A 12,272-nucleotide genomic window follows, 5' to 3' on the forward strand; every position below is an offset into this window, starting at 1 on the left:
AAGGATCTCCCTGTTTGCCTGAAGGGTTTACTTATTCAGTCCAGTGGTCTTAGGCCTTAAACCTTGAAATCTGATGGGTGTTGATCTTATGTAATAATGAAAACAAAATGGACAGTTCATAAATACACAGTTTAAGAAGGAGTGCTTTTAAATTGGCACAACATTGTGGATCAACTCTAATTTAAAAAAAAGGGGGGGGGTTGGGGCTGCATTTGACCAATTAGATATAATTAACTTATTGGGGAAGGGAGAGTGGACACCACAGATTTTGAAAATCAGAATTTCTTGGGACATATTAGGAAAGACATTTTTTTCTCCAATGGGAAGAAAAACAGTTGGTGGATTGTCATAATCCCTATATCTAAGGCTGCGGAATAGACTTAAGCAAACCTTACCAAAACTGAATGCCAGAGGGTTCACCTCTAAGTATCTGGGCCGTTCCAACGAGCATAGACATCTTATAAAACAAAACCTGTCATGGTGGGCTTAGTCAGTCACAATGATGATGCATTACTGCCAGCAGAGGCAAGATTAAGAGATTATATTGGACTATGAGTTTCCTTCTGCTTGTATTTAACTCTTCAAGGACCCAGTCTCTTGGCTCTTGTATGCAGGAACCTAAAGCCAAACATTAGTCAGTTAGTATAATTGAATTGAATTATAAATAGTCAATCTGAATGGTCTACTGTATTTGTTCTCATCACTTTGTCTTCTGAAAGTCGCTCATTACAATATTAGTATGTCTTATGCTAACTTTATTTTAGGAGAATTTTTATTTCAAGTGGGAATAGTTTGACACTTCAGATATTTTATGTTTAAGTGATAGTTTAACTACAGTTATTCAGGTGGATTAAAACTCAGGAAAGCAAAAAGATGGAGTTCCCACTGTGGCTCAGCAAGTTAAGAACCCAGTATAGTCTCTGTGAGGAGGCAAGTTTGATCCCTGGCCTCGCTCAGTGGGTTAAGGATCCTGCGTTGCTGTGCCTGTGGTGTTGGCCAGTAGCTGTAGCTCTGATTCGACCCCTAGGCTGGGAACTTGCATATGCTGCAGGTGCAGCCATAAAAAGGAAAAAAGAAAAGTGAAAAGGAATTCAGAAATAGGAACAGAGCCACTGAAATTAATATTGGAAACCACAGTGAAGGAAAAAAGTACCAAAAAACTGGAAATAGGCAGAACTTCAGAATGGGAAAACTACTACCATTAAATTAAGCCTGATTTTAATCCTCACCAAATTTATAAAATAAATTAATGTAGTATATATAGAATGTATGCCTTCTAGATCTCACATACTTTGTAAAAGTTGGGAAGTAAAGCAGTCATTTCTAGAAACCAGCATGAAATTGCTTAGTCTGAAATGTCTTCTTTTAAATCATAAGAATTGTCATATTCACATTCATTTTGCTTATTATGATTATTTAAGTAGCACTGCTATTATATAACTTCCCTGCTCCGTAAGAAAGGATTAGGTTACATTTAAATGAAAGCAGGAAAGAGAATGTTTTTCATTTTACATAAAACCTTTCTGAACTTTGGTGTCTTTAACTTCAAAATGTGGACCACGATAATCTCTGATACACCTGCTAATATAAAGTCTGGGAAAGTGATTTTAAAATGTTAATAATATGTAAAAAAATCGTACAATGAACAAGAAGAAGAAGAAAGGAGTGGAGGGAGGATAAGGTAGAAAAGAATGAAGATAAGCAAGAAATGCCATTTGAGGGCAAAAAAAAGCCTTCCGTGGAAGAAGCCTATCATTTGTTTTAGGGAGGGAAATAAGGTCCAGAGAAGTGTGGAATCTCACAGCCAAGTTAATGGTGAAGAAAAAGAAAGCCAAAAAGGAAAGAAAAAAAGGAAAACAATAACAACAACAACTAAGAGTTAAAAGTCAATCAGGTTCTTCAAAGGCATGACCTGGGCAGCCTGGTAGAACTTGCCAGGCCTTCTCACCTACCTCTGAAAGTGCTGCTCAGCCAAAGGCACCCATGGTGGACCCTGGTTTCCTGCACAGTAATTTTCCCAAGAGTCCTCATCAGAGGACAGGGTCGAACACCCCTTCCATTCTCAGTGCTCACCCCATTATATTCACACACATCTCTGTCCAGAGAGGAGAAATCAAGGTCCATATCTGATTCTGCCATTTTACAAAATGAAGCTACCCAAAAAACAAACAGAAAGACAAATTTTAAAAGTTTAGATTCCTTTATAGATTCAAATTACCATAGAGATTCAAAGAAACATACATTCTCAAAAATACCTTAGTTGGCTGTTACAGCACCTAAATATATTTATTTGATTTATTTGAAGAGGAAAGTGTCTACTGTAACTTATCTTTTTTTTTTTTTTTTTTTTTTTTTTTTTTTGCTTTTTCTGGCAGTTAAGTCGGTAAAACTAGCAATGGTAGGAAAATGTGAATCTTGATACCCAGAGGTATCAAGGCTAAAAACACTTTTATATCACGTAAAGAGATATAAAAGCTTTTCTTATTAATTGTATCTTATTGTAGAAATGAAGCTAATGAAAGAGATATTTCCATGAAGCAATTTTAGAAACAGGGTGAAAATAAAACCTCCCAGCCAAATGGTATATAGCTCTCGAGGGTTGGAACATCATTGCCCAGAGATTTGTTATTTCAGATCTTCACAGGACAGATTTGTGTGCAGTTCTTATTATTTGTGTACTCCTTTAAAAATCTTTTTTCCTATAGTTTATATGCATTTAATTTTTAAATTGCTAACACCATCCCACATGGTAAAGAAATGAGGGGAAGGATGCAGTGATTTCCTTAAATTATTGTTTTTGACAATGAGATAAATCCTCCACCAGCCCAGCAAATAGCCCATCCTAGATTCCTTTGTTTTAAGACAAACTCCCACAGGCCAGTGATTCCACAGAGTAGTTCTGAATGCAGACAGAGAGGCTCTGAAAGTCCTTGCCCAGAAAAAAGAAAAACAATTCATGTGAAATGAGCTCTGTTTCAGGAAATGTAACAGAAAGGCATTTACCCTAACGATAATTTAAACTAATACAATAAATAAACAAAACGTTTTTACTTTCTCCTTTTCATTTCCAAAGTCAATGACTCAGAAACCATCAAGCTACTTGATACCCTAGCAGCAGTAAGAGTAGATAAGCCCCCTCGTTCAGGCTCTGTTCTAGAAAATACTGTTGATGTAGTTCCCGTCGAATCCAACTAGTACCCATGAGGATGCGGGTTTGATCCCTGGCTTTGCTCAGTGGATCAGGGATCCGGTGTTGCCATGAGCTGTGATGTAGGTCACAGATGCCACTTGGATCCCACGTGGCTGTGGCTGTGGCAGAGGCCGGCAGCTGTAGCTCCAATTCGACCCCTAGCCTGGGAACCTCCATATGCTGCGGGTGCAGCCCTAAAAAGCAAACAAACAAACAAACAAAATTAGAACGTACTGTTGAAGCCATGACTGTGAACAGGATGGTTAAGGACATTTTGGCTGAAATAATAGCCAGTTATCCTGGTCAGTTTAGTCTGACCAGTGACTGTGGTGGTCAGCCACTTGTGATTGTCACCCAAGCCTGAGTCTGTCATGATTCAACAATCAACTCTTACAGCACAGTCATACACAATTCATGTCCTTCCATGCAAATACAGTATTTAGGATAAATGCTTGTGGGTTGTATAGAATATAACCATAAATATGAAATGTTGCTCCTTTTTAGCCACCCATGTTCATCTTGACCTTAGTGGTTTGCCAGGTGGGATTTTTTTTCCTCGTCCACCAAATGCCACCATTTACACCCCCACCACCAGTGCATCACACCAGCAGCTCCCATTTGAACTGTTCTAGCCTCCTCCTGTGCTTCCATTTTTGCCCCCAAAGTCTATCCCCATCAGAAGGACCCTTTTGAAACACAGAACTGATCACATCACTCCCTGGCTCGAAGTCCCCATTGTGGCCTTCAGAGCCCTGCTTGGAATAGCCCTGAACTGCTCTGCCATCTCACCTGCTGTCACTCTCCCTTGGTCATTCCATTCCAGCCCTGCCGGCCTTCTTGCAGTTTCTGGACCACACCAGGCACACTCACTTCTCAGGCCTTTTGTTCTCTTTGCGTAGGTTCCTCCATGGCTCAGTCCTCTGCTGAAACATCCTCTCAGCAGAGAGGATTTCCCCATCATCTTACCTGTAATAATGGCCCATCACCTTTACAACCAATGCCCATGGATCCTTCTCTATCTTCTTGCCCAGCTTTTGTATTTAAGAAAAAAAAAAAAAAATAGGGAATTCTCTGGGGGCCTAGCAGCTAAGGATTCAGTGTTGTTACTACTGTGGTGTGTTGTGGGTTTGCTCCCTGGAACTGTGAACTTCTGCATGCTGCTGGCTCAGCCCCCCAAAAAAAATTTTAAGGAGAGTTTTATATGTATAGGGTAAGCTATTAAAGGATTTATTGTAAAATAGGTAATTTATTATATTCCTTCTTATGTCCTTCTTTCGCCAGCTTTAGAATAAAGATTTACAGAAATTTTTTGCAGAATGTAACAAAACAAGGTTCTTTAAGCTGCTTTTGGCATTTGTGGTCTGAACATAATCACGTCGCGTTTTTAATAACTAAATGAATTCCACATGAAGAGAGCTAAGCTTACACTCTCTCTCCTCTTCCTTGTTACCCACAGACGTCTTGCCGGAAACGCTTTGACATACATTCCCAAGGGAGCATTTGCCGGCCTTTACAGTCTCAAAGTTCTGTAAGTAAACCGAGTATTATTTGTTATATTTCCGATTTTAGTGTCAAGTGGATGCTAATGACCTTGTAAAGATTGAGTTCCTCTACCTAACTATTTAGAGCCACAGGGTAATTCATCCAAATTAGGGTCTGCCTTCATTGATACCACAGAACCATGTTATACCTGGCAGGATGTGTATGAAAAAAACCCTCATCTCTAACTTTCATATCAAAAATGTGTTTGCCTCTAAATAACCAACTTATCAACTCAAACTTGTGAAAGAGAAGTTCCCTTTCCTTTTGTGTTATGAAGTTGGGGAGGGTTTCTCGGTCATTCGGAGTCAAGTGAATAAAGCACTATTATGCTGACACAATGAGATCACAGCTTCAAACCATTTGCAAAGGTCGTTTCCTTATAATGCGCTGAATAAGGATCAGCTAAAAAAATCAAGTTTATGGTCCACTTGTGAATAGATGTGAAAAAGTACATAGTACATAGTACAATGAGTAGTTATTTAAATCACTGAGACTTGTAAAAACAGTGGGCTCTCTTACGACTTAATGTCCAACTTCCTAATTTTTTATCAGCAAACTCATCGTTATGGATACCTCCTTCTTCTAGTACTCATTGTTTAATGTTCTTTCGGTTTATCCTGTGCATTAAAAAAAGGACCTTCATAGAGAAAATAGATAGCACAAGTTTAAAGTTGTACCAGGAAAGTCCTATCTCAGAGAAAATAACCTGGTTTTACTTCCTTTCTTTGAGATAAAAGTTATAAACTCTACAAAGATATTTGATATGGTTCTGCTTAATGGAAACTGCGTTTCACTGACCTGAGAGATGCGTAGGCTATTTTTAAAAGCAATTTTATCTAAATTTAATATTTTGTTAAAAGTTAAATTCAAAAGCAGAACTGTCGTTTGGTCTTACTTAGGGGATTGAGTTTGGCGCCTCCACCTTGAGTTATTTTTACTACTAGGTAGAAATATTTTCAAGTTGTCACATTGCCAAATCCTAATGTTAATTCATCATGTGGTAAAATTCTGAGCTGTAGCACCAATTCTAATGTGCCTGTATTTCCATGAATCCAGCAAAATATTTGGAACCATTCAAAATGCATCATGTAAATCCAGTTTAGATCAGACAAATAAGATGATGTTTTTCCTGTGTCAAGCTAGGTACCACTAAGAATTCTGGGTACTTGTTAAATAAATTGTATTGAAATCAATTATTATAATTCACTTAACAAAATGTACATTGGTTCTAGTTCAGTTTTGTATACTGAACTACGGAGTGTGTGTGTGCGTGCGTGCATGCATATGTGCACGCATCACTCAAAATGACATTGAACAAATTATTGCTGGAAATACAAAGATCAATAATTATGGCCATAGCCCTGAAGAGCTTATAATCTAGTGATAGATGGTGGAATCAGGATAGTGTAACCAATGGAGTTCCCTGGTGGGCTAGAGGTTAAAAATTTAGCATTATCACTGCTGTGGCACAGGTTCAATCCCTGACCAGAAACTTCCACATGCCATGGGGCATGGCTATGGAAAAAAAAAAAAAGATAGTGTGACCAAGACAGATGAGCAAATCACACTGATACTGTGGAACTTCAGAAGTTGGGAAAGACTCTGTCCAGTCTGATGGTTTTGATTCAACTTCCTGGGAGATGTGTTTTCCCAAAGAGATGACCTAGGAGCCAAACCTTGAAGCACAACTCAGAACTAACCATCCACCCTCCACATAAGTTGACTGAGTTAGGGGACAGTATGCATAGAGACAGAGGCAGGAGGAGCCTGGGGTGAACAAGCAGCCCTGAGCATGTGGTCCTGGAGCCCTGGGGAGAAGATGCAGAGTGTCTGGAGAAGAGCCTGGAGAGAGAGAAAGGATCTTGGTCATAGGGATCCTGTATGTCATGTCACACAAACACACACAAAAAAACATGGCCTTATTAGGTTCTTGGCATGATAAGAAGCCAAGGAAGAGATGTAAGCAAGGGAATGGCACTCTTAGACTTTGCACTTCAGCTAGATCACTACCACTGTGAGGGGGATTCAAGAGGAGCAAGATCCCTGCCAGGAACTGTATTCCCTCTCCCCTACATTTTGCCGACTTAAGACTAGTATTCACGCCATTTGCAGCAACATGGGTGGACCTAGAGATTATCAGACTGAGTGAAGTATGTCAGACAGAGAAAGACAAATATCATGTGATATCACTTATATGTAGAATCTGATAAAAATGATACAAAAGAACTTATTTTAAAAAACAGAAATAAACTCACAGACTTCAAAACCAATCTTATGGTTACCATAGGTGAAACTGTTGAGAGGAATTGGGAGGGTGGGAATGACATATACACACTACTGTATGAAATAAATGACTCATGAAAACCTACTGTATAGCACAGGAAAGTCTACTCAATAGTTTGTAATTACCTCTATGGAAAAAAAAGAAGAATGGATATATGTATAACTGATTCACTAAATTTTTAAAAAATCAGGTAACATTTAAAAAGACTAGTATTCAGGGAGCAAATTCAATTGTCAAATATTTGGACAATTGTCCCATATTTAGTATTAGAGCAATGCTTCCCAACCATGATGACTATGCCTGCCACAGAGTGTTTTGGAAATTTGTGACAGCATCTTTGTTTTTCCAGATGACTGGTACATAGTAAATTCTCCTGTGATGTGCTGCTCAGCCCAGCATAAGATCCCTACATCCCTCTTGACTTCTGACTCTCTGTCCACACCAAACATCAATCAGTATTAGCAAACAAAGGTTTAACGAGAGTTCTGCATAAGCCTAATAATCAGTACAGAAAAAAATGGAATAAATATACTCTCTTAAAATCATTGAATAATTGAAGTTCCCATCATGGCTCAGCGGAAATGAATCTGACTAGTATCCATGAGGACGCAGGTTTGATCCCTGGTCTCTCAATGGATTAAGGATTTGGCGTTGCCATGAGCTGTGGCGTAGGTCGAAGACATGGCTCAGATCCCACATTGCTGTGGCTGTGGTGTAGGCCAGCAGCTGTAGCTCTGATTCAACCCCTAGCCTGGGAACTTCCATATGCCACAGGTGTGGCCCTAAAAGATTTTTTTAAAAAAATCATTGAATAATTAACAGAGTTTATGCATCATGTGATTTGAAGCCACATATTTAGTTGCACATGTTAGTGCAGTGGAAGACTTAGCTCAAAAAACACAAACCAAATTAAAAATCTGTAACTCTGAAGATGTAAAACGTCTTCTAAAAAATAACTCTCGGAGTTCCTGTTGTGGCTTAGCGGGTTAAGAACCCGGCTAGTATCCATGAGGATGTGGGTTCGCTCCCTGGCCTTGCTCAGTGGGTGAAGGATCTGGCATTGCTGCAAGGTCACAGATGTGGCTCGGATCCAGTGTTGAGCTGTGGCTTAGGCTGGCGGCTACAGCTCCAATTTGACCCCTATCCCAGGACTCTCCATATGCCACAGGGGCAGCCCTAAGAAGACTAAAAATAAAAAATAAAAGCCAGTTTTATTTTTTTAAATAAATACATAATAACTATCATTAAAGTAGCAGAGGAACATAAACATAGGACTCTCGCTGAATTTCACTGACAAAGGGTGCTTTATAAATATCTTGTATTATGGCCTTTTAAAATTTGGAGAGCGCAATCATACAAAGTCATACAGAAACAATTTATGTACTGGAGGTGGCCTGTTGTTTTTTTTTGTTTTTGTTTTTCACTTTTTAAAGCTTTATTGAAGTACAGTTGATTTACAAGGTTGTGATAAATTTCTGCAGTGCAACAGTTATTCAGTTATATGTGCACACACATCAACTATTTTCCAGATTCTTTTTCCATATAGATAATCACAGAATATTGAGTAGAGTTCCCTGTGCTCTACAGGAGGTCTCCAATGGATAACCATTCCATATACCTCTGTGTGCATATGCCAGTCCCAAACCCCAGTCCATCTTACTCTTCCTCTATCTGACAGGATCTTCCACCCGACTTTGGTGAAGGCAGTATCATAACTATTTCTTTTTCTAATATAACCTCAATTCCCTATTCCCTGCAGTGGGATATGCCCTCTGGGGCCTCTTGAAGTATGGGGGGCCAGGGAGGTGGGGAGAGACAAATGCTCACTTCAGCATGTGATAGAACTTTGAGATGGGTTGGATATGCTCCATGGTATTTCATTCCTCCGTAAAAGAGAGAATTATTTTGATATCACTCCTATCTGTAAGGAACACTCATTTGTGAGAATCTCCAGGCTCATTTGTGAGAATGTAACACTTTCTCGTTTTCTTTACTACGATGTCTATAAGGTCTTGGCAGCTTACCTTTATCTTAATAAAGATTACTTCCTTCTTGCCCATAAAATATAAAATAAATATAATCTGTTATATGTCTTAGCTGTAGATCTTTTTCTACTCTCGATCTAGACCTCTAGTCTCGTTTCCCTGTTCTTGTACAGAATAACATCTGATTGTGTCATTTTTCTCACACCCAGCTTGATTCATTAAAAGTGGGGGCTGGAGTTCCCGTCGTGGCTTAGTGGAAACGAATCTGACTAGCATCCACAAGGACAAAGGTTCGATCCCTGGCCTCGCTCAGTGGGTTAAAGATCCGGTGTGGCCGTGAGCTATGGTATAGGTCGCAGGTGCGGCTCAGATCCCTAGTTACTCTGACTGTAGTGTAGGCCAGCGGCTACAGCTCTGATTCAGCCCATAGCCTGGGAACCTCCATATCCCGCAGCTGTGGCCCTAAAAAAAGACCAAAAAAAAAAAAAAAAAAAAACAAAGTGGAGACAAACATCTGACTCATTCATATAAATCCGTCCTAGGATAGTTACATCTGAGCATCACATATTTAATGATACATATATCACTTTTTATCAGCTACTTTTATTTCTCCTTTATAATAGAGTTAGGGCACTACTTTATGTTGATTTTTTTCCTTGAAATGATATGTGTAGATAGGCTATATTTTTAGATGAATTTTATCTAAATGTAATGGATGAGGCATTACAAAATGTTGGGCATTAAAGGGAAAATTGAGATCAGTAGGGTTAAGAACCAAAGTGCTAGAAGTGAAATGCTGAACAAAACAGTCCTGGCCCTACCAGCATGGAAACTGTCTCAAATGTTCTACAAAGTCCAAAAGTCATCAGAAGAAAGGAAAAAAATGACTCTATTGTAGCATGGTGAGGAAGACAATATACAGGCTAATCTGGGGCCCCAATCAATATAAGGAGGGTAAAAGGGGCATCAGGCAAAAGAAGAGAAAGATAGGTGTTCCCGTCGTGGCGCAGCAGAAACGAATCCGACTAGGAACCATGAGGTTGCGGGTTCGATCCCTGCCCTTGCTCAGTGGGTTAACGATCCTGCATGGCTGTGGCTGTGGCTGTGGCGTAGGCCTGTGGCTACAGCTCCGATTCAACCCCTAGCCTGGGAACCTCCATATGGCGCAGGAGCGGCCCAAGAAATAGCAAAAAGACCAAAAAAAAAGGAAGAGAAAGATGATAGTAATCCAGTTCAAGAAGATGGGAAATGAAGATGGCAATAGCCCTCCTTGATGAGGACTGTTTTGTGTCTAAAATCTTGTTTCTGTGAGCTCTGGAAGATCACTAAAATTTAAGATGATTGGAGTTCCCATTGTGGCTCAGTGGATCAAGGACCTGACATTGTCTCTGTGAGGATATGGGTTTAATCCTTGGCCTTGCTCAGTGGGTTAAGGATGCCCTGTTGCTGTGGTTGTAGCACACATCATATCTGCAGCTCCGATTTGACCCCAAGCTCAGAAACTTCCATATGCTGCAGGTATGACTATAAAAAGAAAAAAAATTTTAAGATGATTATCCTTATAGATATTGACTTTCATAAAAAATAAGTTATTTGTTGGATTTCCCATTGTGGTGCAGTGGAAACGAATCTGACTAGGAACTATGAGGTTGCAGGTTTGATCACTGGCCTTGCTCAGTGGGTTAAGGATCCTGTGTTGCCATGAGCTGTGGTGTAGGTCGCAGATGTGGCTCAGATCTGGCATTGCTCTTGCTCTGGTGTAGGCCAGCAGCTATAGCTCCGATTAGACCCCTAGCCTGGGAACCTCCATATACTGCAGGTGTGGCCCTAAAAATACGAAAAGCAAAAAAAAAAAAAAAAGTTATTGGTTTGGTATTGCAAAATACCCAATGCTGTGGAATTCTGAACCAAGCTATTCTCAACAAAGGTTCATTTTCTTGGGTGGGCACATCCATCAAGGAATGGCTTATCCTCCTGTCACTCAGCACCAGAACCAAAGCCACATGGAGGTGATGGATAAAAACCGTAGGAAAGTCACAGTTAGCCAGATTTCTCTCATTCCCAGAAGAGAACCTGGAGAGCTACTTGATATCTAAACATAGGACAGATAGGCAGAAGGAATGTGTAAGGATCAAGCCATCAATGGTTACAAAGTCCCCTTTCAACCTGTAATTTCCTCTCTGCCTGCTGCACTGTACCTGATCTTGTTTAGTTCTATTGGCCAAAAAAGGTAAAAATTTTAGAAAATAACCAAAACATTGTTTTGTTAGGGGTAGCATGGGGACGCTTGTGTGAAACAGTATTTCAGTGCTCCTCAAGGAAAGAAATTAAGAAAATATGAAGTCATCATTTGTCTCTAGAGAAAGTGTTTCATTTTCTTTTCTTAACTACATGTGAATGATAAAAATGAAGTGGTAAGTGCCTAAACCCATATTCAGTTCATGGTACATTCTGCTTAGAGTCCATGCACTGAATAAAGGATTATTTACAAAGAAATTGGCAGCCATGTTATGAATACTCTGTTTTAATTGCACGCTGTAGTGCTATAAACCCTTTAATTGTTTTGTCTCCTGCTGGAATATCTTAAACAAAAACAGACTTTTCTAATTAACTCACTGGAGACTTATAAGGCTATAATGGAGATAATTTGCTCTTGTTTTGTCATTGGAAAGTAATTAAACAAAAGTTCTTTATTTAGGGAGACATCAGAACCTAAGTGAATTTTTTAATATTTTTGGTGTTTTACTCGTAGAAGTGGTTGAAAATTAAATTGTTATAAGGTAGCTCAGGGGTAGCTTTAAAAGTGTTCATTAGTAAAGCTTGTTTAAGTTCCATTTTCTGAAATTAGCCACTCAAAGCTACTGAGAAAGTTTGCAACTATTCATGAAGAAAAACCATTTAAATATCTCTTATCCTCTATTCCAGTTTTCCAATATCTTAGGAAGACTACATTAAAAGAGTTTCACTATTTGGTTAGCAAAGCATAGGAGGACAGTTCAATACAAATTTTGAGCCAGTAATATATTACCCAAAAGTTTAGACATCAATTAAGTCCGTTATCTGTATCTTATTTAAATTTATCACACAATTAATAATTTGGAAAACATTTTTGCCAAGTTAAAATTATATATTAAAACTGCTTGGAAAGGTATAAAATAACATAGAGGTGTAAACTTTTAACGCTTAGGTAAATTTTGCAAACTATGGAATTCGAGCTACAATTTTCCTAATTTCCTAACTGGTAATTGACTGTGAGATCTCCCTAAAACTT

At 39.0% G+C, this 12,272-nt stretch overlaps 1 protein-coding gene across 2 annotated transcripts in view; it reads left to right on the plus strand.

Moving 5' to 3' along the window:
• The window catches only part of LGR5 (leucine rich repeat containing G protein-coupled receptor 5), a 131,978-nt gene that overhangs the window by 70,065 nt on the left and 49,641 nt on the right, over positions 1-12,272 (plus strand). For both annotated transcript variants that reach the window (XM_021090898.1, NM_001315762.1), the window contains exon 3: positions 4,647-4,718. In XM_021090898.1, coding sequence (XP_020946557.1) covers positions 4,647-4,718 — 72 coding nt within the window. The remainder of the gene's footprint in view (positions 1-4,646; positions 4,719-12,272) is intronic.

This window comes from Sus scrofa, chromosome 5, assembly GCF_000003025.6.
Source record: "Sus scrofa isolate TJ Tabasco breed Duroc chromosome 5, Sscrofa11.1, whole genome shotgun sequence".
NCBI classification, from domain to species: domain Eukaryota; kingdom Metazoa; phylum Chordata; class Mammalia; order Artiodactyla; family Suidae; genus Sus; species Sus scrofa.